The following is a 25298-nucleotide window of genomic DNA, read 5'->3' as shown; positions in this document are numbered from 1 at the left end:
AGAAAACAAAACTATAACTTGCGCCATGTGAGGACTGAGGAACTAACAAGGTCTTGAACAACTATGAGCCCCCACGTCTTACGTGTCTTCAGCTTCGAATACGTCTTTTTTTTAGCACACGGTGTGCATGTCCATGAATCACTACTTTCATTGAAGCCTATGACTGAGAAATAACCAGAATGATAGAGCTCATCATGGTTGGTTTTCTTATGAGTGCTGTATCATATTTCCAATTTTCCAAACTCAGCCTCGTGTCGGACATGGCGCACACGCCTCATCAGAGAATCATGAGAAGGCAATCGTGTTTTTTCTATAGCAAGCTCTTTCTCGCCTGGATCGATGGACAAGGCGATCAGAGGGATTTTTTTTAGATTTTTTTTTTGAGGGGAAGGGATTTTTTTTAGATGAAGACGATCATAGGGAGTGGCGTGAAATTGGAGGAGAGGGGCCGGAAGAAGCTTGGTGGGCTGTCTACCGAGTTGGGCCATGAAAGAAGATGTAGCCCACGCGGGGTCGCGAGGCTGGCGCACGGGCACCGCGGAGGGAAACAGACTCGATGTTTAGTCCCACATCGACAATCGACCGGAGTTGTGACCGGTTTATAAGCTCGCTTGTTGCAACTGTGATTGTCCCTTCGGGGACATCCGATAAAATTGGAACGATACAGAGAAGATTAGCATGGCCCCTGCGCAAGGATGACACGCACAAATCGAGAAATGGTCTAAATTTTTTTGAGATTTCAAACGCCGGTCCTTCCCACTCTCAAATATGCCCCTAGATTCTTTCTTTCGTGACCTTGGTTTTTTCTGTATTAGCGCTCCAGTCCGTCTATGCTCACAGGCGTGCTCTAGCGGTTTCTACTTGAGCCCTTCTATTTTACGTGCCTTACAAATAGGTCCTTTTTAAGAAAAATGTTTCATGCCTTTCAGGCCATAACATTTCTGACTATTACTAGCGCCAGGTCTTCATTTTGCTACGAATATGTGCCTGCTATTGTAAACCCTAATTGCTTACGATCTGACGAAGCTTCACTTTCAAACTGGTCTTTTAGCTTTTCTTTCAAAAATTTCATTGCACATAGCCCTACATCACTACATGATAGCTAAGTTGTTTCTGTGATGTTTAGTACTAAAATGTTTCTCAATAAGGATTATTCACTATATCATCACAAATCAAACTGTGAGAAGGATGCAGTGCTTTGTAATCCAACCATGTATGTACAAGATAGTAGATAACGCACGGGGGCTGAAACCATGCTTGGAAAGTTCGTGAACAATTAGCCGTAGCCACCTGACGCACGTTCAGGCCTCGCACTCTTTTTTGCGAACATAAAATAAAACACTAAGGAGACTACTAAGTGCGGAAAAGAGAACCAGGAGATAGAAACAATTGCATGTAAGTATGGATCATTTTAGTGCTAGAAGGCCAGTCTTGCTACACCACACAAACCTTAGACAAGAATACATGTTATGTCTAGTTCATATTGTCTTTTTTGAAACAAGTTCCTGCAGCATGTCCGTCAGGTCTTTTTTTTTTCAGAAGCTTGTGATTTGTCTGGCTTCACTAGTCGTAGTCGGCGCCACCAAAAAACGCGTAATCTGGTTCGGCAGATGACCCCAGCATAGGAATGTACTCCGATCCTCTCACATGAACACCGAAGCAAGCTGAAACATATACACACACAATGTTAGAGATTGGAAAACAAGTAGAAATGGATTTATCTCAAACAATGCAAACCAGCTAAAAGATAACTGCATCTGTCCCACATATGAATCAAATATTAACGAACTGGAACATGAAGATGATACCACAAATGCAGATCTAAGCAGATGAGATGGTTTTGAACTAATTCAACACACGCCAGATTACATAAAGAAATTGACAAGAAGAATATTAACAAATAGGGAGTGCAACATGCTTTAAAAATATATATACACAGTGATTAACAGAGACAAATACAAGTGGCAGAAAGATAGGCCCAATAACAATAGCATTAATAATATCGAAACAAATGCATAAAGATAACTGATGAGGTGATTTCAAAGCACACCTAAGTCTGAACCTGATGCGTTCGAAACATAATTCCACAAAAGCACAAACAAAGCTTTAAAAACTATCAGTAGACTGATTTCAACTTATGTCTATTCTGCTGCGAGAAAGTTCAGAAGAGAAAAAAACTATAGAAGCTTTTGTACCAAGTAAGTTCCTCTTGTCAGAGAATCAGGTAATTAAACTAGGTGAGTCCCAATTATTATTTAAAGCGGAAAAATCGCGTGCTTGTATTTTTCTTCATTTTAACAGTGTGAGTGCAAGATGCTTGTTTGGGAAAAAGCAAATGGACAAGCAAGGGTGGATGCTTGAGTTCAAGGCTTAGCAACTTCTGCATATTAGAAAATTCAAGAATAATCCAGAGACTTTGCATCATCTTAAAACTGCGCAGAGGCAAAGAAAATATGATGAAAAAATTCATGCAAAAAAGATGGTTAATTCCATTAACTCATATCTCTGCATGAAGTAGGTGCTCAAGTTATAACATGGTGCACATCTTTGCCTTTTTTGAACTTCTTTAAAGATGCACAGGTAGTTAAAGCCTAAGCTCAAGCACGCCACCCTTCTACATACAATATCTACTCTCCATTCTTTTGTTTAAAAATGTGAAACTAAGTTCAAACAACATTTTACATAAGACTTATCTAGATGTATTGCAATAAATCATGAGCTCACGTCATACACAATTACGGTCACACCAAATGATTCTAGTTGATTAGCACTAACACAATTAAGGTCACATCTAACAAATATACTATAGTAGAACAATAATGCCAGTTTGATCATTGACAAACTTTAACATGATCATGATGGTTCTTGTCGAAAAGAACAAATCGATTTAAAGATGAATATCCAGTGTCAAACACAGATAGATGTACGAATCTTCCATAACGGAATGCATCACCAAACAAAAAACTTGTAATTTAAGAATGAAAATCATGCTTACAGAACTGGAATACAATGTTTAATGCAATGTCAGCATCATTAATCCTCGCAGATAAGACCAACAGAGGACGGTCAGTTTCACAACAATATAACTTAGCAGTTACAGGACATCACATTTTCAGTCGAGAAGAACCTTCTCAGACTGGCTATTCTAGCAACTATACACAAATTCCTCTTTTCTTAGCATCTATCGGTGGTAGGTACGAATCATCATTTAAGATCAGTCTGATGGTCTAGGAACTAAGATGTGATGGATGTGTCAAAGACCCTAGACAATATATCATGTATGTAAAGGTGAAGATAGTATATTCCATCGTGACTCATATTTAATTATCCAGAAAACAAGATTATTAAGTATCATGCTTAGCCAATTATGCCTTGGTAATTTATGCAATTCACTAACTAATTTAATCAATAAAAAAGTGGTTAACATTTGCATAACATATACACCACTTAGTCGACAAATTATTGCACTTCCATGGGAACACCTATGGAAGTTGATATCTACATATTGCCACTATGGTAGGACATACATATGACATATACGATATTCATCATGTTGGTGTGATATCATGCCTTGTTCATATGTTCTGCAAGTGTTACTCACTGCTTTTGCCGATTAAATTCATCATTAAAGTGCATATCTCCTTACATTTGAGCAGATGGAAGTTGTGCAGAAAGATAAATTAGCTATTGTAAGTCAGCACGTCCAATCTTTGTGTCAATATCTTATCTTTTTTCTTGTCATCTGCAGTTATTTGGCTAGTCAAGATGTTATCACTGGCACTATGTAAAGCACGCACCAGATTAATTACAGTAAAGAAAAGGAAAATAACGAAGAAGACGTATTTTCTTTTGTTTGAATGACAGACTGTATCGTTCAATCCTAGCTCTGGGCCTAACCATTTGTATGATCCGTGGAACAGAGTTGGTTTGTCTGCCACCACTTCATCCCTTATAAGCCCAAGACTAGTCTAAAATGACAGATGGAATCGTTCCACCAATATAATGGGCTTGTCCAATGATCAGCCATACTAGTATGAAATGATTCTTCAAACCAAACAATAGGCAGTTCTTGTTGTGATCTTCCCTCAGAGGTTTACACCCGCATTTACTTAGCATACATTACACAAACGAAGAATCGTAGGTAAGTTTAATAGTACTGGGAATGACAGAAGTGATACCATTTTCAATTTTCACAACACTTTGAAGCATAACCTCCATTTTCTTCTTCATCTCATTATTATCATCCATCAGTGGCACCAGAAGGGTCAGCTCCCTATAAATGTCACGTACAGATGAACATATATCTTTAGCATATTCGACTTCCCCATCAGATATACGGCCAATTGCAAGCCTCATTAGCTCCCCTGACAAATCAGCAACCTAGTCATTGGCAGCACAGAAATAGCATTAGCTTCAAGCAAGCACAGAAAAGGGAATGATACTGAATGAACTAGAGTAGTATTAGTATTTACCCCTAAAATATAGTCAAGCACGTTTATCTGCAAGGGCTCAACAGATTTATCACTTAGCGCTAGCAAAGAATCATTGATCTCATCTAGACTCAATAAAGTGCCAGTCTTGCAAAATCTACAAAAGGTCGCAGCTTCGATATATTCTTGTACCTGCAGCATTTATGACATATCAGATCTCCGGCAAAATAAATGCAAAAAGACAATATTGGATACTCACACCAAAGGTATACGCTCTTCTTAGCTTCCAGAAGTCGGTTCCTTGCAATTCTTTTACTAACTTTCCAATGTGTTGGTTAACCACAGCAGCAAGATCATTTTCTGCCTTTGAAAGAACTTCCTCCTTATTATTTCTGCTGATCCTGGAAAAGAACAATAGTATAGGGATACATGTGAAGTTTACCGGCAAATACACTGGCAGAGAAGATTTAGGTACACATAATTAAGCAGGCGTATTCCGTATTTGTATAATTATAAAATGTAGTCATGATGAAAGAAACTTTGAGGTGAGTACGTATTATTCTCCAGTGTTGTTAAGTAAGATGGATAGTGGTGAAACTAAATGATAATTAGCAAATGAGTAATCTGATTACTCATACGTTGGCAATTGAAGGAACCACAAGTATGATGAATTCCTGGAGCTATCTATAATTTGTTCTTAGCAACGAGCTACACGATGGACAAGAATTTTAAACTAAAATGGTGTACCTTATTGTCACATTTGATTTGAAGGAAGCAAATACTTTGAATGACTGAACTCGTGAAAACTTCCTGATCCTCCGGGCAGTTAATTACTGACTTGGGATGTGTTTTGTAAAATCCGGCATGATGTGTTTATACCAATACAAGCACAAATTAATTGGAAAAAAAAAGAGAGAGATTCTGTATTCCACCTTTTAATGTCACAGGACATATACCAATTCACATTAGATCAAAATTAGAAAGTAAGAGCAATCTAAATGGTTCTGGCTTCTGAGAATCAGAGTCGATTTTCTCAGTTTTCCCAACAAATAAATAAATAAACCATGGCACAGCTAGCACAAGTGTTGAGGCTCAAATCAAATAGGCCACCAAGGCGCTGTATGATTACCTGTGGACTTGAAAGATGACCTTCTTGCTGTTCATTGTCACATCCCGACTTGCTTTCACTAGCCTTTCCCTTTTATCATTCTACAATTATACATAAGAGCGTTGATAAATATAATATAAAGCACTTAATGCATAATAGAGTATGGATAAACGCATCATATCACAACACAAGGCCTTGCTTTCAGTTTATAGAAGGAAGGCAAATTTTGTAATGGAAAAACTAGTGGAAAGGAAGGTTTGGAAAGACTTGCAGCATATAGTTCAGGGAGCCCTGAAGAGGTCAAGCGGCATAACATTAAGTACTCCCTCCGGTTCAAAATAATTTCTTAAAAATGGATGTATTACACACTAAAACATGTCTAGATAAAACTATTTATTTTGAACCGGAGGGAATAGTAGATCCAACTTAAGCAGACTAGTGGAGTTAATTCACACAAAATAAAATGGAATGTGACAAACGGGTTGCAACTTTCTTACTATAATATTACAGACATTCACATGAAAACCGATGTTCCTTGTTTATCTGAAAACAGAGATGGTAAGAATCTAACTTAAGACAGGGGAGGGGAGAGGAAAGAGAATATCTCTAACACATGAATCAATTGGGTAGAGACTGAGCACCGCCTGTGGAATACATCCAGGTTGCCTAGAATCCGGTGTTGTTTCCTAACAGCTCAGGTAGCAGCAAGCCACCTGAAGCGGGTGGGCGCGTAGTACTTACGAGCGCGTTGAGGTAGTCGGTGTGCCTGGCGAACTTGGCCTTCATAGCCGAGGCCGGAGGAGGCGCCGCGTCGGTGGCCATTGTCCTGAACCTCTTGGGCGGCGGGCCGGCGGTAGACGCTGGGGACAGAGCAGCAGACAGTGAGGAAGTGCGGCGTGCGGGTACGGGGGAGGAGGAGGAGGGCGGGAGGGGAGGAGTTTACGCGAAGAAATGGTTTTGCAGCCGGGTTGGGGTTGGGGCGCCGCCATGGTGATGGTGATGGTGATGGGGAGAGGAAGCGAGGAGCGCAGGCGGAGGAGGCGGTGGCAGGCGCGTAGCCGTAGCGGCACCATCTGGCTGGGCCGACCCACCGTTTCGGTGCGGCACTTTTTTTTTGAGGTCGCGTGGGCCAACTTGTGCAAATCTTTTCGTGCGCCAACTTGTGCAATTCTTTTACTACCATCCCATGAAAACATAAAATTAAAGACTAAGTAACTGGGCAACTTTCTGCAATGAATGGATTTATTATCATTATCTTGGTTATTAGGACGATAATAAAATAAGTTGCTTGCAATGATAACCAGAAAAAAAATCATTACTAGGGGCTTGTTGGTATTTGAATACTATGAAGGTTATTTACGTGGATAGTCAAATGTTCTAGCTAGGTTGACTTATTCCAACATTTATTTAGATAAAAGGAGCACCTCTTTAATTTTAATTGGAATATCTCTTCTCATAGAGGTAATGTCTCTCGATGATGAACAAGATGAAATGCCAAGAAATGCGTGTGGCAACAAAATCAACAAGCATTGACCATTGAAAAACTTAAATCATGTTTTAAAAAATGGACAAGGATCCTAACTTAACATGTTACACGCCAGGCAAGCTATGAAAAGTGTTGTCAACCCTTTAATACTTGGCTTTACATGCTATTTTACTGTCGCATGTAAATTATATGAGTGAACAACACAATGATCTCATGGAGCACACGAGATGATTCTCGTTCGAGGTCCGCCCCTGCTTTTTGAAGCTTTCATTATTTATTTTGAAAAGGTGCAACCCAATCCGAAACAAAACTTTATTATCTCTGTTAGGAAACAACGTAATACTTTGTTTTGTCTATTATGGCAAAGCTTTTTTATCTCTCGATCTTATTCAAAAAGGTTAGAAAAATATCTTGCGAGAGTGCCACGAATAGCTATTTTAATTTTGTATCATGCCTAATGTATGTTGTTACAGTAAGGATTTTAAAGGGAAGATGGCTTTGCTGATCCGCAAAGCTAAAAGGAAAGCAAGTGTGGGCATGAAGAACTAAGTGTCTTGCTTTTCTTAGTTTAAAACATTATTTAGTTCCTTTTTTTCAGAAGCTTACCTCTACCCTAGTTTCATTCCATGTGTATCGATGAATCGGCATTGTCTCTCATGTTGCTCATACTCTCGTCGTGAACAACCGCATCAATCCCACCTCGCACGTTGCTCTCCAAATAAAGGCGGGGTACTCTAGCGCCGGGTTCAAGCTCCCCTTTAAACGCACTTGGGAACGTAGTATTACCCGTTAAACCTCTAGTAGTGGTTTTATCACTGTTTAAACAATCACTTACATTCGTTCTGCCTTGTTACTCTTTGTTCCACTTTTTTCTCCTCTGAAGCCAGATTGCAGTGGAATGTTTGGTTTCGAAGAACATTTAGTATTTCGATGGCTAGATTTTTTTTTCCTAATAATGGGTTGTTTATTAAATATTTTATGCGAGTGATTTATTAAGTTGATTCTACATACAAATTTAACCATGGATACAACAACTTGTCCAAAAATTGAGTTATAATCATCACAAAGAAAAACACATCAATGCTAAATGCTCAATCCAACTGAACTCTCCGAAGTTGTACTTCTTTCTCCCTGAAAAGAATTTGGCCATTTGGGACAAACTAAGTATTAAGCATGTACTCCCTCTGGACACATTTAATTGACGCAACTTTTGTTCAGAACATGCATCTAACTAGTTCACGTCCGCGACAATTAAAACAAACCCGAGGTAGTAGTACCTCCGTTCTTATGAATAAGGCGCACATGCATTTCAAGATAAAATTTGACCTAATAAATTGGACAATAATATATTGATTATACATAACTAATATTTTTAGAATTTTATTGAAAATAATATTAGTTTTATAAGTATCATTTTTTATACACATGGATATTTTTTATTAAACAATAAACATGAAAAATGAGAATTAACTGATACCTGATCCGTCAGATGAACAAACCTCTATCAGTATCCTGTACAATATAGATATCAAGTATAAATTATGTGTGACTCGAAAGTATTATCAAAGAAAGATGAAAGATGGAGATTTTGCCCGACCCTATGACTCGAGTAAAATCTCGGGGGCTACTGACATGGGTATACCTAAGGGGCATGTCACATATATACCCCTGGTCCGTGATTGAAGTCGAAGGCTCATGAACTCGAAGCTTTGGAAGCCCAAGAAGATGAAGATGTGGGGATTAAGGAAGTAGAGTTAGTATAGAAAAGTTGTAACAATATAAGAAAAGGCCTAGTGCGCCCCGATAATTCTGTTCTTGTACAACACGGAAAAGCTTCGGCTCCACCTCCTATATAAAGGTGAAGCTGAGGTCGAAATAAAGATCGAATCGTTGCAAACTCTAACTACCGTGTTTTGTTTAGTTGGACGTCTTTGTTCGTCTGACAAACTTCAAGTTCTACTTGTTCTCTATTTTTCACGAAACCCTAAATCTACAATTCGTAGGTATTGACGAGTCCTCGTCACTTTGACCTAACAAATTGGACAATAGTACTATATCGATCATATTATGCTACATAATTGATATTGTTAGAATTTTATTTAAAAAAACTTTCTGATGATATTAATTTTATATCAATTTTTGTATATGCATATCTTTTGTCAAACAAGAAACAGGAAAAACGAGAATTAAAATGAGAGGGGTTATGAGACTTGAGTTGGTCGGCCGACCCACTTAACCTTATCCCGATCAAACCGACCCTGCTGAACCCTCAAAGGCTCCAACCGGATCCCACCACTACAGTCCCCTCGCGTAGTAGCGGGCTTGCCCCATCGTTCTCGTTTCCGATCTAAAATCCCGTCCGGTCGCCGAAACCCTAGAGCAAGGCCGCCGCGGCCGCCGCCCACATGGGAGCCCCCACGGTGGCCCCCATGCCCCTCCTTCCCGCGCCGGATGGCGACGGCGACGTCGACGTCGACCGCCAGGAGCAGCTTCAGATTGTTCTCTCGTCCGCCGCCGTCGCGCCCGCGCCCTCGAAGCCCGAGCCCGCGCCGACGGTAGCCACGCACACGCGCACCATCGGCATCATCCACCCTCCGCCCGACATCCGCGTCATCATCGAGAAGACGGCCACCTTCGTCGCCAAGAACGGCCCCGACTTCGAGCGCCGCATCGTCCAGCTCAACCAGGGCAACGCCAAGTTCAACTTCCTGCAGCCCTCCGACCCCTACCACGCCTACTACCAGCACCGCATCGCCGAGATCGCCGCCCAGCCTCCCGCCACCGACGCGGGCGCGGCCGTGCCCGACGACGCCCAGCAGCTCCCGTCCGACCCTGCCGATGGCTCGGATGACAAGCCCGACCACTCCGCGCCCTTCCGCGTGGCGCCACCAACCAAGGTGCTCGTGCCGCCCAAGGCGGAGCTCTACACCGTGCACCTGCCCGAGGGTATCACCGGGGAGGAGCTGGACATCATCAAGCTCACTGCGCAGTTTGTGGCTCGGAACGGTAAGAACTTCATGACTGCTCTGGCGCAGCGCGAGGCCACCAACCCGCATTTCAACTTCATCCGCCCCACCCACAGCTTGTTCACCTTCTTCACCATGCTCTCGGATGCCTACTCAAGGGTCATGAGGCCAGATGAGGGCGTGCCTGCGCTCATCAGGGACTTGCGGGGGGGGGGGGGGGTCAAGGACCTCACCACCGTGCTCGAGCGCTGCCTGAACCGGCTGGAGTGGGACCGGTCGCAGGAGCAGGCTAGGCAACAGGCAGATGATGAGGTTGAGCTGGAGAGGATGCAGATGTCCATGATTGATTGGCACGATTTTGTCGTCGTTGAGACGATTGAGTTTGCAGACAATGAGTACGAGGGGCTTCCTGTCCCGCTTACCCTAGAGGAATTGAAGCGCCGCAAGAGGATGGAGACCTTGAGAGAGGATGATGAACCCGCGGAATTAGCTGAACCAGCTAAGGATGATGCGATGGAGATGGATGATGACGAGATGCAACTTGTTGAGGAGGGAATGAAGGCTGCAAGGCTCCAGGAGAACGAAGGCGGAGCACAAGTTATGGTCACTGGTGATGATGAGCCACCCATGAGAATTGTCAAGAACTATAAGAGGCCTGAGGAGAGGATGCCTGCGGAGAGGGATCCCACCAAGGTTGTTGTCTCACCGATAACCGGGGAGCTCATTCCGATCAGCGAGATGGAAGAACACATGCACATCTCGCTCATCGACCCCAAGTACAAGGAACAGAAAGAAAGAATGATGGCCAAGATTAAGGAGACCACGCTTGCTCCTGACGATGAGATCTCTCGTAACATCATCGGTCTTGCGCGCACAAGGCCTGATATATTTGGAACGACTGAGGAAGAGGTTTCAAATGCTGTCAAGGCAGAAATTGAGAAGAAGAAGGACGAGCAGCCAAAGCAGGTTATTTGGGATGGTCATTCTGGTAGCATTGGTTGGACTGCCACTCAGGCAATGTCTATGGGTGGTGAGGAACAACAATTTGATGCTTCGAATGTGCGAGGTCCAGCTCCACTTCCTCAGCCTGGCATGCCGTTGCCCCGGCCTCCTCAACCACTTCCTCTGATTAATGTTCCCCGATTTACACCAAATCCGATGCCTTATCATATCCACCCCCGCCTCATCATATGCAAGGAGTTCCACATATGATGCCCAACATGCACCAACCTCCACCACCAGGTCAACAGCAGATGATTAGAATGACTGGTCCCATGGGTCATATGCCAAACAGTATCCCTCCTCCTCCAGGCCATACTACCCAGTTCATGCCTGGTCCACCACGGTTCCCTATGCCCCCGCCGCCACACATGCAGACCATGCCAACAATGGTCAACCCCATCAGAATCCCCCAGCCTCCACCACCTTTGCCACCTCAACCACCTGCTGAGGAGCAGCCACCTCTACCTGATGAACCAGAACCTAAGAGGCCAAGAACAGATGATGCTTCTCTGATCCCAGAAGAGCAGTTCCTTGCTCAGCATCCGGTAATGTCTCTTCTCATCTATTTCTGCACTAATTATCTACTTCTCTTTCTTATTATCTGGCATGGTAATGCTAACATATCTGTTTCCTGCAGGGCCCTGCTCGCATCTCGGTTTCTGTACCCAACCTTGATGAAGGAAACTTGCAAGGCCAAGTTTTGGAGATCCCTGTCCAATCTCTCTCAGACACCGTCGGCAGTCTCAAGGAGCAGATTGCTGGAGAGCTGCAGCTTCCTGCTAATAAGCAGAAGCTGAGTGTGAGGACTAGTTTCCTCAAAGACAATCTTTCTCTTGCTTATTACAATGTTGGCCCTGGGGTGGTGATCAATCTAGCTCTGAGGGAGCGTGGTGGGAGGAAAAAATGAGCTTTTCTTTCCCCAATTTACTCACAGGGCAACACTTACAACCAAGCTTCAGTGGTCATCATGGAGATCCTTTTTGTTGGTTCCTGCCTTGTGGATTCTTGTATTGTGCTTTTTATAAATTCAGCACTGTAATTTACACTATTTATTTTCCAGACCTGCCTATGTTTTATGGATATGATTACATATTGTTGGAGGTGTGTGTGCATGATGTTACTTGATGGAGCTATACTTGATATTACACCAGGGTTCAGGTGCCCACAATAGCTTCTCCTGTTCAGTCTTCTAAGATCTTTTATAGCATCAAAGTGCACAATGCTTCTTCCCATGTTATGAGATGTTCTCTTAAATGAATATTTATGTGTTATTGTAGATGCTGCTGCACTGCATTGTAAAGTTACTGTCTTTGAAATGCTTATATAAAGAAAGGTCTGTGTAAAGCTTATGATTGTAGGTCTAATTAAATTAGAATTGTGGGTGATGTCTCTGATGTTCTAAATTTTGTTGACAGAATAGCATGGCTTTCACCAGAGGTCTCACTGCTGCTGGTATCTTATAACACATACCTTTTTGTTAAGGACTTAATTCTGTATGCACTGATGGCTATATTTTTATCTTCATTTTGCCTGGTTCATTAAGATTTGCATAAGCTCATGCAGAACCAATTTGCTGTATGCTAGTATGTTAGCCATCTTTGTTGGCTACTGTGCCTGTTCGCAAGTCACTGGTATTCCTGTATCTTGCGTTGGTCTTGCAGCTTAGCTCCTGTTTGTGCACCTAAGCATTGATGTTCTATTTTTCTGTGTGGTCATACTAGTAATATCTGCATAAATGTTCAACTTACGTGTTTACCGCACTTTGATTAGCTTAGTTATTCCATGACGATATATGTAAACCCAAACAGCTACCTTCAACCAACAATATTTTCTTTCTTGGTGTAGGATTAGATAGGTTCTTCCTACATTACTGTTTTATTTATATGTTCTTGACATTGGCATGGATTCCAACTCAAGATTGAACTCCCGTGCAAAACATAATGTGTATCAAATTCCTGTTATTACACATTGTACTCCCTCTGTTCCTAAATATAAGACATTTTGGCGATTTAATTTGAACTGCCAAAACATCTTACATATAGGAACTGAGGTAGTACTTCGCATTAGTAGTCTAGATACTCTTACCCATTATTAGTAGTCCAAGCGAGAAGCAGCGTGCTCAGAGTAGTATCTGCATTTCATAAACCTTGAACCAGTTTCTGGTTTTAAGTAGCTTGATTTTATGGTTTTGTGGTGTTGTTCCTCCATTTTCTTATGGGTGTATTAACCCTTTTGAAAGACTACTATCATGTTCTTGATTAGCCAGCATCATACCAAGTGAAAGCCGGACATTACCTAAACAAACTCAAGTCAGCAACATTCTTTTATTTATGATGCAGCTTATGCATTTATTTTGTATGCTGCATAAGTTGGCAGTTGCAACTTGCCAATTTTTGTTTGGTTGATGAGTTAGTATATCTGCTGATGAGCTAACATTTGAGCCGTCTGGTTCTAGACATCTGTCGGGTCTAACGGACTCTACCAAGTTGCAAGGAGGCAAAGGAGCTGCAGCAGGCAGAAGATGGTTGTTATCATGGGTGCATCCTTTGTTGTCTTTATTTTACTTCCATATACTAGCTAGATAACCCTGAGTTGCTAGTTTGCTACAGACCAACAAACAAATTAGATTGTCTCAGCATTTCAAACCTTTGTTGTTATAATAACTTGTGCTCAGCGACACCTGAGGCCCGGGCATCAGCTCTTGCCTTAGCCCTGTCTAACTGAATCTTTAGATTCAGATTAGATTCAGAGTACGGGCGCTCTTAATAAAATTTTAAGTGGGACGGGATTTTCCACCAATCCCCATGTCCCATCCCATCTCACTAATCTTAACCCTCTAACAAATCCCACTAATCCCGTACAGGCTAAGTGGACAAGCCCACCTAGCCCACGGACAGCCAACATGTCCGTCTCGATCGAAACAATCCCCTTCTCAGAGCAGACACTCTTAGAGCCGCAGTGCTGCTGTACTTGCCCGACCGGAGGCCTCTGCTGCCGCCGCCGTCTCCGCGCCACCGCAAGAACTCGCCCCCTTGTCCCTCTTCTTGCTGACGGGAGAAGGAGCACTGTGTCACCCTGGAAGGGATAGGCATCAGTGCTGGTTCGTTTCCGCTGCGGTGGGGACCAAGAAGTTGCCGGCGACACCTGTCTACTTCCAAGAAGTTGCTGCAGGTTGGACTCGAGTCTGGATCGGATCGGTAAGCTCTCCGATCTCCACTCTACCTAACATCATGCCATCAGCGGTGAGCTAGTATTACTTCCACTGTGCATTGAACATGGTAGCTCTAGTTTCCCCTCTTCTAGGATGGTCATGCGATCCTGTGGTACCAGTGTGTTTATGTGTGTGTTTGGTGTGTACTCTCCTGGTCCTGGCCATCAGTCGGCATATGGTAGCTCTAGTCTCATGTCGTTGTCCTGGATCAAGTGGGGAAGTTCCTTTTATAGCTCTCTTAGGGTACTGGCACCTGTAGTTTTCGTTATGTTACTGTCTGTGTATTCTGTATCCTATCTCAGAGCTTACTGAATGAAATTGGTATCAGAAGTTTATGGTTGTGTTAAATCTTGCTCCTTGATGTGTTCATATTTACTTGTGCTTCGTGATATTCTATGCTGACATGTGTAAAAATTTCTGAATTTTTTTAGGGCTACTGAATTTTATCATTAAATGGCTTGCCAGCTTATGGATACGATTATTGTATATGTTCTTATTATGGTCCTGCTCCACCACCTTGAACTTTGATTGCTTACGTTCACAAACCATCTAATCAGTGCAGTTATGAAGCTTATTATAGCGAGTGGTTGTACTTCTGCAGATATACATATAGAAGTCACTTATATCCATTGCCTTTCATTTTCTCAGTTTCTATTCTTACTGCATTTGCTCATATTGTTTACGGGTCCGATTAGTACTTCGTATTGTGTCTCGAGCATGTCATTTTCAGACTGTTGGAGAAGCCATCCATTGGAACAGTAAGTTTATTGCCATTAGGCAGAAAGTATGGGCTGAACTAGCAGGTGTTTAAGCAAATTCGCCTGTAATTGCAGGTCGTAGCTGTTGGTCCGGGTAGTCTCGAAACGATGAAGGCACGAGGCAGTCATTGTTGGTGTCAACGGGTAGCATAGTGTTGTACTCCAAGTATGCAGGCGGTGAGTTCAGGGGCTGTGACGGGACAAACTACATTGTGTTGAAAGCATCAGATGTGATTGTTGAGCTCATGTACTTCAGTTTTGAGCTCGCAATAGACGCCAGCACGAGTGGTAAGGTTGCTATGTGGCAATCACCAATCTGCGGTGATGCTACTTCAGATTATTATAGGATTATATGAGCAAATCGCTTGTCTGGGGTTGAAGACGTTCACTGAATTTGTTTACAAAGTCAGTTTGGGGACGAATACCTGTTTTCTCCGCCTTTTACATTCACACATGTCGGTTTCTGATTAACTGAGTGTTGTTTTCCCACCTTTTACATTCAGTCATTCACACATGCATTGGGCCATGTTTTCTTTTTGTGAAGGGGTCCTTACACTTGCATAAGCCAGAGGGGAGGGGGGGGCATCAGGAGGATCAGAGAGCTTTGCTCCTTTTCCGTCGACTCGTTGATTCAATCCCACTATCACGAGCTGACAGTGATTCAGACCTACCATATTCGTTGTCAATTTGCCTCGTAGGCCTGGGTCTCTTGGAGATGCACTGCTACAACAGTGCCTCCACATTATGCTGCCACGTTTTTGCTAATGCAGACAAAATTTCAGTCGTTGACATTCCGTCCCAGCCAAGAAACGAAAGATAGTCGCCATTCCCTCTATAAGCCAAGAAAGGAAAGAGCACATTCTTTGTTCCTAGGGCTTGTGGGCACGACGGTCAAAGGAGGGAGACAAGAAGCAGGGCACAGCAGCAGTCCAACCAAAGCAGAGCTAGAGGGAGAGTTCCTGGTAGTGCGTGTTATAATTTCAGCGTTTTCCTTGTAATTCCTGCTGCCTTCTATGCCTACATATATACCTATCAAATCCAAATCCTAGTGTATGGCAACATGATGAGCAATACGCAAAATGTGAGTACATAATTCGAATACAAAGAAGTAAAATGAGGAGCGAGCAGTTCATCGTTTGTATAGGGAAGCCTTGCTTTTATAAGAAAACTTAGGTGGTATGCTATGACATGTAGTCCTTGGTCCTTTGGTAGATCAAACCATTTGGTGCGCTTGGTCCTTGGGTAGGACAAAGCTACAAGAGCTTTACTGATTCTGTAAGCAAATGATAGATTTCGTTGGCCTTTTCTTAAAAAAAAGGAACATTACTGATATCCGATCCTTACACCAAGATGATGCACGTACCCAACACACAATTTAATTTTACAGCTTGTATGAAAAGAAGTCCAGCGTCTAACAATCAGGTTCTGATCAAGGAAATCACATGGTAAACTCATGCGGCGGTAAAATGAACGCTTGGTCATAGTGCTGTGAATGCGGATATTACCGAACAAATGATTCTGCTTAGAGGCAGCTCCGGTCCTGAGTTTTCAGGGCCCAGGGCGAAACTAGAAACTAGGCCCTTAATACAATGATCATAATAATGTTAACATATATGTATATGTACAAGGTTACGACTCTAAAAGTGGATCTAAAGACACAACATGTATTAAACAATTTGTCAATCATCACATCGACTCTGCCTAGAACCATGATGCTGGAGTGGTTGGTGGATGTAATAAGTTCTCCTTTCGGCACTAGGCCTATAGCATCTTGTCCTTACATTTTCATAGCACACTTCCCTCTGAACAACATAGATGAGAAATCTGAAGGATATTTATGACAGTCAAAAGTTCTGAACATTATGTGATCATAGAAAGATGTCAGAACTCTCCTTAATTTTATTGATTACCTGAGTTATGTTTATACACACATTACAAGAGGTATATATGAGAGAGCTACTAGTGCTACAGCAGAATTGGCCAGTGCCATTTGTCAACCAAATAGCGAGTCCATAGTGAGACACTACAACCCAAATAAGAACTGCTCCCTCCAGCTCTATATACTTGCCGCTAGTTAGTCTAGATTTGCATGTATCTAACATTAAAACACGTCTGAATACATAAGAATCTAGACATGTGTGATAGGTATTTAGGGATGGAGGGAGTAACAATCTTGACACGAGTCGGTGAATTGTAGAAGTAGTAAAAGTTGAGTTCTAAACTGCACATATAGTCACTCAACTAATCGTTCTCTTCTGAAATTCAAGTATTGCAACTTATATCAGCAGTTTGGTCTATTTGGAGTTGATAGTTTTCCTATTTGGAGTTAATATTTAGACAAACCTACCCTTGTACCTTTCCAATAATTTCATCAACCATTACTAGGGAAACCTACGATTATTCTGAATCTGTATGCTCTTTTTATGGTCCTGGCTTTTCGTATGATATGTAGTGTTAGATGTTTTTACTGTCAGCACTTGTTTGATTGTAGTGTTCTGTCATCTGGACAGTATTTTGTGTTTGGGTATCGATGGATACATGATGGTGTAGTCATGCAAGGAGGATGTTTCTGCGCTGATAAGAATTCGGTAATGATGCATTTCTGTCTACTACTTTATGTATCTTTGATGGTTGAATTATTTTGGCAACCTCCAAGTTGCTCACGCTGTTTTGTTGTGTTTGTTCTTCGTGTGTCGTCCTATTGCCATGACTATTGATAAAACCACAACATATCATCTTGCTTTAGAGCTGACGGATTTGTTTAGTGATCATGCTTGTTACTGTTTATTAGCACGAACATATATGGAGCAGTTTGATTTTGATGGTCTTTGCTTCAGTTTTAATAAAGCTTACTTCAGTTTTTGAACAGAGTAACAATTTCTTGTTGGTTTTCTTGTTATAGTATGTTACTGCAGGCCAGGATTACTGTATGAACTTTGTCAACCTCTCAGGATGAGGGACATGGTGCGTCTGAAGATCAACGCATTGTTGAATATCATGTACCTATACTGTACTTCAAATGTATTTCTGGTTTTTAGTAACTACCCAGCGGGGAGAGGTGTTTCTGGTCCCGATCTCAACTGAACTCGTTTTGTGGACCGTCCAGATCGTTTGGATGTGTGCGGCAGGGACAATTCTTGTCAGGAACAGCAGGCAAGAACAGTGTTGTACGCATAGCGTACGTAGGTGTACGTAGCGAGAGTTGCTGACGGACGTGATATCGTCGCGTGGCTGGCGGGTGAGGACAGTTGACGGACTGAGATCCGGTGCCTCGCTGAAAGCAAGGCACGCAGCGCCTTGAGGCATTCAATCCGCCGCTCATTTACATCCAACGGACAGCACGCAAGGCGCAGTGAGAAACGAGTCAACATGTCTGTCCTCACGCGCGGGCAAGGCAAACGAACGACGCGGACGGCTCTTCCCGGGCAGAGCTCTGCCGCCGCCCGCCGGCGTCGTCTACCTCCGCTTCCGCCCTCCTTGCTCCGCCTTCGCGTACCTTCGTCTTCTTGCTCCGCCTCTCCTGCTGCCCCTGCGCTCCCACCCGACGGCCGCCGTCAGCCCATCAAGAACCCATCTGACGCCCTGTTCTGCTCCCTCCGAAGCTCCGACGGCCGTCCTTTGTCGGGTTTCTCAGAGCCATAAACCTCATCGTATGATTGCAGCAGGTGCCAGATAGGAGACGGATGGAGCAGCCGGTGGTAGGCGGCTGTCGGCCGGTCGAGGCTGTCTCCTCATGTGAGGACGTCGGTAACGTCGCCGGAGCTCACCATGAAGGAGCAGTCGGACCGGATCCTCTCTCCTTTTCCTGCGGCGCCCTGATGCGAGTTCTCTTCCTTCCCCGCGGCGACGAAAGCTGCAGGGCCAGGTCGATTGTTTGCCTTGGGCTCGTGAGCAGAAGATGTTTTTTTGGCGTTAACTGCTGCTGCATCACGTGAGTTCTGGTCGTTGTGCCCTGTTAGCCGTTGGATGTAAACGAGCGGCAGATTGAATGCCTCAAGGCCTGCGTGCCTTGCTTTCAGCGAGGCACCGGATCTCAGTCCCAAACATAGTAGCTTCACTGTGGCATTGAAGTCCGGTGCTTCTTTGGGCAAGAGACGGTGAGAAGATCACATGGATCTACATCGTTTATGGGCATGGTGGCAGGGAACTGCTGCCGCGGCCGAGGCCCTGGCAGGAGCGGTACATGGGACGTGCAGGCTTTGTTGGGGACGCGGGCCCTCGTAGATATTTGTACATGTTGTGGCTGACATGGAGGACCCACATTGGGTAGATCGTAATATAGCTGAGTGTGTTCCGAAAAGTTCTTCTGGCACGTGAGCTCCACTGATGGTTTCAAAATAATGAAAATAATGCTGAACTTTGTCAATAATGTATCTCACAAGTATGCAAAATCACGATGCGAAATTCTTTTTTATTATGGGCTACATAAAAACGACAATATCTGATATATTTGTGAGATTTGCAAACGTGATACTTAAATCCACACTTTGTGCATTTTGTGCAGCCTAAACTACACATCATTTTTATTGATAGTTTGCACGTTTGTGGGATATATCATTGACTAGATCATAATTTTTTTTAAAAAATGAAACATAGAAATATAATTTTTTTAATTAGAAAAGGGAATCATTCTTGCCAATGTGCACCAAATCTCTTGCATTGAGTGAGACCCAGAAGCTACAATTCTACGGTAGCTAGAAGTCATGGTAGGATGTTTTGTTCCAACAGATTTGGCAAAACAAAAACAAAAAAATACATGAGGGTCACATGGTGCACCAACTAACCTAGACACAACTCACTGCTGCCACATGACACTGTCTGTTCTACCCCAGGAGCGCGCATGTTTCCTGGATCTAAATTTAAGCAGCAGCATGTGTGCTTTGCTTAAGATTAGTACAGGATGTGCCCCAACATTCAAGTTAATCAAGGATGCCTTGATGAAGCAAACCGTACGGTGCAAGGAACGCCTACATGATTGAGAGTGAGTGACTGATCTAGCAGCTAGTACTCCCGTCAGCCCAAGGTCAGCATGTAATCAATCCCTAGATACCACACCGATCCTTGAGGAGAAGAGTAAGATGGAAGAAGGGCTCCGATCATATTGTCCATCTTGCGTTTTACTCTATTATCATGCTTCATTGTTGCATATCTTTCGTCAAAGCTCTATGGAAGGTGTGTGTGTAAGATGGAAACAACAGGTGAAGGTTGAGCTACATGTAGTGTTTTATTTTTAAAAAAATGAAAATTATATTTGAACGTTTCACAAAAATCTAGAGAAGAAATCCTGATGTTGCAAATGATAGATGCTACTAACTACAAAATCTCAATGTGTAACTATTGGTGAAGGTTGAGCTAACTCTACCCCTTATTTTTAAAAACTTAAAATTATATTTTGAAGTTACACAAATCTGAAAAGAAAAGCCCTGATGTTGCCAATGATAGATGCTAGCAACTGCAAAATCTTAATGTGAAATTCTTCGTATTCTAGGCTACACAAAAAATGAAAAATGTGTGGATCTAAAAAAAAGTGAATACTGCACATTTCAAAACCTTAAAATTTGTTAGATTTTTTTATTTTTATACAGCCTTAAATATGAAGAATTCACATTAAGATTTTGCACGCTTGTAGAATATATTATTGGCTACATCCATTTTTTTTTTCAGAATATTTGGAACACCGAAGTATGATTGTTGAATTTTTTAAAATAAAGGGGAACATGTAGCTTGGCCTCCATTTGTCCAAATATATTTTGTTGCTAGATAGGCGGGGCTGACATGGTCGGCTCCACTGGCCATAAAACCGTTGCAGTATTCGCTCTCCATGAAACTGACTCCCAAGATTCGAACATGGCCACATCACAGCCCTAGAAAGTTTGGGGAACAGATGCGCATGTTAAGGGCTGATGCATGCACACACACGCTACCTGCATAACTAGAGAGGTACATACGAAGAACTGCAATTGCCGAGACATCATTACCAGCACAAACGCTCAACTGAGTGAGCTAATACAGAATCAGCACCATCACTGACCAAGTAAGCATGCAACACGGCTGCAAGCAGAAGCTACAAGCGTCCTCAGCTTCTGGCAGAAGAAAATTCAGAACATTCTGATCACTGAGTGGGGCAGTCAATCAATCATGCACGCAAGCAAAATTAGGCTGTTCTGGGGACTCTCTTCTGCTCCCCTTTGAATTCTGTGACCCAAAGAGGGAAGGCAAGTGTTCTTGTCACTGAAGCAAGCGTGCGCACATGATGACATGATTGCTGTTTCACCGCCGACATGGCAGCAGGGACCTTTTGTTTGCATCCAAGTATGCTTGCTTCCAACTGAGGAAACGAATCTTCTGACGACCAGGACAAGAACTTCACAAGTTTCAAGCCTTGGGAGTAGCTGACTAGCTGTCCACTTGTGTTCTACATAGAGTGGCTCGAGGTTGCCTCGGAGCTGGAAAGCTTTTGGTACAAGCAGACAGGAATCAGGGTTGAAATTTTGAGATATGCGTTCAACATTATGTGGGATGGAACACTTGTAGTACACACAAAAAGCTTTAAATTCCTTTTCTTTTCACTTCTGAAACTTCACAAGGCCTATGTTCAAAGAATGGTAGCTAGAAGAGTGTATGATGTTCTTACATTCACAAAATGTACAGGGGAAACTTTGTGTTTTCGTATCACTTGATCAGCTCCTATGCCGCCTCCAATTGCTCAGACTCCAGTCCAGTGGTGACAGCACGGAGAGTTTCAAGATTAGTCACATCTGGGCTTTCTTCCAACATATCAAGATCACTTTCCTGTCTTAGCAGCTCTGGTGATGCATGTCCACAAAGGAAATCCTTTGTGATTGCGTCATCGTGATCCTCTTGATTAGCATCGGCAACGGAAGAAAGGATATCAGATTCAGCAGCTACGCTCAGTTTAGACACGCTCTTGTCACTGAACTGCCTCTGGAAATACCAAAGGAAGTCCTTATTGAAGTCACTGTGTTCCTCTTGATCAGCGACCAAAGAAAGGGTACCAGATTCAGAAACAACACTACGTTTCGACACACTCTTGTCACTGAACTGCCTCTGGAAATACCAAAGGAATTCCTTATTGATGTGGCCACTAGGTTCCTCCTGGTCAGCGACCAAAGAATGGGTATCAGACTCAGAAGCGATGCTCAGTTTTGACATGCTCTTGTCACTGAACCATCTCTGGATATCCTTTATGACGACATCATCGTGTTCTTCTTGGTCGGCGACTAAAGAAAGGGTATCAGACTCGGAAACAATACTAAGTTTGGACATGCTCTTGTCACTTAACCACCTCTGGAAATCCTTTTTGACTAGATCATTGAGTTCCTCTTGATCGGCGACCGTAGAAAGGGTGTCAGACTCAGAAACAACGCTCAGTTTTGACACGCTGTTGTTACTGAACTGCCTCTGGAAACTGCTCGCGCTTTCTTCCTTGATGTCCATTGCCTCGAGCTTGAAACATGGCTTGAATCTAGAACGTTGTCTCTCTTGGCTGCCAAAGTTGAAAGTATCACGCCTCCTGAAGACCATGTCCCGGTGGGAAGTTGTCGCAAACTCTTTAGAGTCCACATCATGATGTGCAGATACACCACTATCATTTGATTGTTCAAAAGGGAGTTCAAACAGGTTCTTCTGCCGATGCATAACGGAAGGAGCCGAGCCAGGAATGGCGGCCTCATCAGGATCAGAAGCAAGGTCAAAAGGGCTCCTCCTTGGCACTGAAATAGGCTGAACTTGCATACGAAAACGTGAAAATCTATCTGAACTCTGACAAACATTATTTCCATCGATATCTAACATGTTCCTGTCAAGATCAAAGATTATGTTCTTCCTCGATCTTCTCTTAGCCATCAAGAACTCCAACCTACGACTCCTTTCCACCTCGGAGTACCCAAGATCCATGGCATTCTTATCTTCATCGGCTGTCCAAGCAAAACCAGGCTTATTCCCACCATCATCCTTCCTCTCCTGTCCATCCTTAGCATCATTTTCAACTTTGCTAGTATCCACCTTGTTATTATTATCACTGTCAATCTGAGAATCCTGAGGGAAGAGGCTGGAGTCACATCCCAAATCACCATTGGCAATGGGAATGGGACTAGATAATTCGTCGCCTAAAAGAGGACCAATCTCATCTAGCACCGGAGCAACATCAGTCGCAGTGATGTCAGAAGAGGAACTCTCTGGCTTACCAGAATCAAAACCTGATGAACCATCATGACTGCCAACTCTTGCACATGGTGAACCTGGAGAAGTGTTTAACTGGCTGCCAACATCAATATTGATAGCCTCGATCACTAGACCATCAAGCTTCTTTCTCTGACGCACAGAAAAAGCACGGCCCCACTTACAAGCACCTGCCGGCTTTTCAGCTGGTTTATCTTCTGAAGCCTCTCTGTCACATTGTGAATCTTGATTTTCCTTTGCCAACATTACACCATTTTCCCTTTCATTCTCACTGGAGGAGCATAAGCCAAATGTTGCGTCCTTCTCATCAACTCGACTCTGATCAACATCCTCAAGCGAGTTAGCACACCCGGTACTCTTATTACTGCTAAAAAATGGATCTTTGGACTCTCTGTCATGATTAGCTTTCATGAATTCCTCCATACCAACCTCTTGCTGCAGTGTCACCACGGAAGGATTAGAAGCGAGTACTTGAGCAAGACTATCATCTGCATCGACTCTCTCATCTCCTCGATCAACTGATCCCTTCAGAGGAGGAACAACCTCATCCAGCTCAACAAGCTTGTCATCCCTCTCATTGCCAAAACTTTGGTCTCTGATTTCCCAACAATTGAAACTAACTGTGTTCTCCTTAAATGCAGGCACTGAAAATCCCCGACGTGCTTCAAAATAAACATCTCTTGAACAACATCCAAACCTGGGAGCTGAAAAATCTGTGGCAGTCTTCCGGTCGTCATCGGTCTCAGGAAGATGCGTGCTCCCATAACTCAGCAGCATTCCAAGAAGAAGGGTGGCGCATATAATTACAGGAGAAGTGGAGAGAAGGAAAGCGAAGAGGCCTGGTGAAGATCTGTACAGCAGGTAAAGCAGTAGAGCTAGACTGAAGAGAGCCCAGTGTTCAGAGGCACATCTATAGCTTATCCTGATAGAACATCTCAAAATTTTCTTGATGCATAATGTGTCATGCTTTGCCTCAATAGCCATGGCCCTCTCTCACTCTCACACTTGCCAGCAGCCCAGCACAAACCTAGCAGAAAAAAAACACAGTGGCAACATAAGCTCGCTGAATGAATGAAACATACAGTATCCATCAAAAAGGAAAAGGTAAAATTAACCTTCAGGTTGTAATAAAGGTTAGTTCAGATAATACTGAAAAGCGAGGCAGTTGCTCGAGTATCCCCAATCACTGACACATGAATGTGAAAACGGATTCAAGAAAGCGATTCGCACGATTCCTGTGTGTTAGCAGAATGCTAAATCTCGGAGAGGCTTCATCGATCCCAGCAGCATAACTATGGCGTCCTACGATATATTAATTAGAAGCGCGATCAGATGGTCAGTACCTTCAATCAGGCGGCGATCGGAGCCAGATCGAGATCCGACAGTTGACAGCACAGTACAGAGGGACCGTAGTCGCCACGGGCGCCGTCGCCGCCGGTGGCAAGAAGCAGCAGCAGCAGATTCAGGAGTGGCAATGGCGGCCGGCAACAAGAAAGAATCCAAGAAAGGGGAGGAGAACATGACACGAGGTCAGGAAAGTGAAGCAGGTGAGCCACGGAAAATAGCAGCGGCGATGGTAGTGGGGGAAGGTGGCAAGGGAGGGGGCGGGCCCGGTCGGCCTCGCAGCTTCTGCTGGTACTTCCGGCACGTCGCCGCGGCCACCGGTGTGTCCACGCCGGCGGTGGGGCCGGCGAGCCGGTGGCGTGGGGTGGTGGGTGTTGCGTTTTCCCGCGTGTTTGGTCCTGGGGGAGGGACGGTGGGTGGTTGCCAATTGCCGTCGTGCGGGATCTGCATCTGCTGCTTCTTTCATCTAGTCTTTTTCTTGCCTGGATGGACCCATGGACGGTGCCGAAAAGCTTCTTTCCGGATTCTTTTCTTTGGTCCCTGTGGTGTTCATGATGGGAACAGGTCAGTTCTTGAATTGGTGCACCGATCAGAGCTCTGCCTTTTTTACAAGATATTCTTTCTTTTTTCCAGTGTGTTTATAAATTGTTCACATAAAAACATCGTGATTCTTTATAAAGAATTAAAAAGCTTATGCTTAAATCAGTCGTGAAGGTAGATGGCTGCAATGATGTTCCATTTTAGAATGCTGGAGTTGTGATAACCATGCCCAAAAAGTCAAATCGGCAAAG

The 25298-nt window shown here is 43.4% G+C and overlaps 3 protein-coding genes and 1 non-coding gene across 4 annotated transcripts; 2 read left to right on the top strand and 2 right to left on the bottom strand.

The window, feature by feature from the left end:
* Nucleotides 1-628: 628 nt before the first annotated feature.
* LOC127328035 (U6 spliceosomal RNA) lies at nt 629-731 on the top strand. Its single transcript, XR_007868942.1, has one exon. It is a non-coding gene; the product is annotated as a U6 spliceosomal RNA (small nuclear RNA).
* Nucleotides 732-1354: 623 nt separating this feature from the next.
* Nucleotides 1355-6631, bottom strand: LOC127318278 (uncharacterized). The gene is made up of 7 exons (XM_051348767.1): nt 6482-6631; nt 6280-6398; nt 5560-5639; nt 4690-4831; nt 4473-4622; nt 4179-4380; nt 1355-1664 (listed from the first exon to the last, which is right to left on the bottom strand). Exons 1-7 carry the CDS (start codon nt 6609-6611, stop codon nt 1564-1566), a joined length of 924 nt encoding a protein of 307 aa, XP_051204727.1. The 5' UTR covers nt 6612-6631; the 3' UTR covers nt 1355-1563.
* A 2724-nt stretch (nt 6632-9355) lies between these two features.
* On the top strand, nt 9356-12149 carry LOC127318262 (probable splicing factor 3A subunit 1). The gene is given in 3 exon segments (XM_051348766.2): nt 9356-11148; nt 11151-11537; nt 11630-12149. Coding segments are annotated over 3 exon segments (2376 nt in total). The 5' UTR covers nt 9356-9429; the 3' UTR covers nt 11900-12149.
* An 8757-nt stretch (nt 12150-20906) lies between these two features.
* On the bottom strand, nt 20907-25003 carry LOC127318246 (uncharacterized). Its single transcript, XM_051348765.2, has 2 exons — nt 24507-25003; nt 20907-24190 (listed from the first exon to the last, which is right to left on the bottom strand). Exon 2 carries the CDS (start codon nt 24145-24147, stop codon nt 21649-21651), a length of 2499 nt encoding a protein of 832 aa, XP_051204725.1. The 5' UTR covers nt 24148-24190; nt 24507-25003; the 3' UTR covers nt 20907-21648.
* Between the last annotated feature and the right edge of the window lie 295 nt (nt 25004-25298).

This window comes from Lolium perenne, chromosome 1 (genome assembly GCF_019359855.2).
Source record: "Lolium perenne isolate Kyuss_39 chromosome 1, Kyuss_2.0, whole genome shotgun sequence".
NCBI lineage: Eukaryota > Viridiplantae > Streptophyta > Magnoliopsida > Poales > Poaceae > Lolium > Lolium perenne.
Note: the sequence above shows the minus strand (reverse complement) of the source record. Positions and strands in the feature narration are given on the sequence as shown.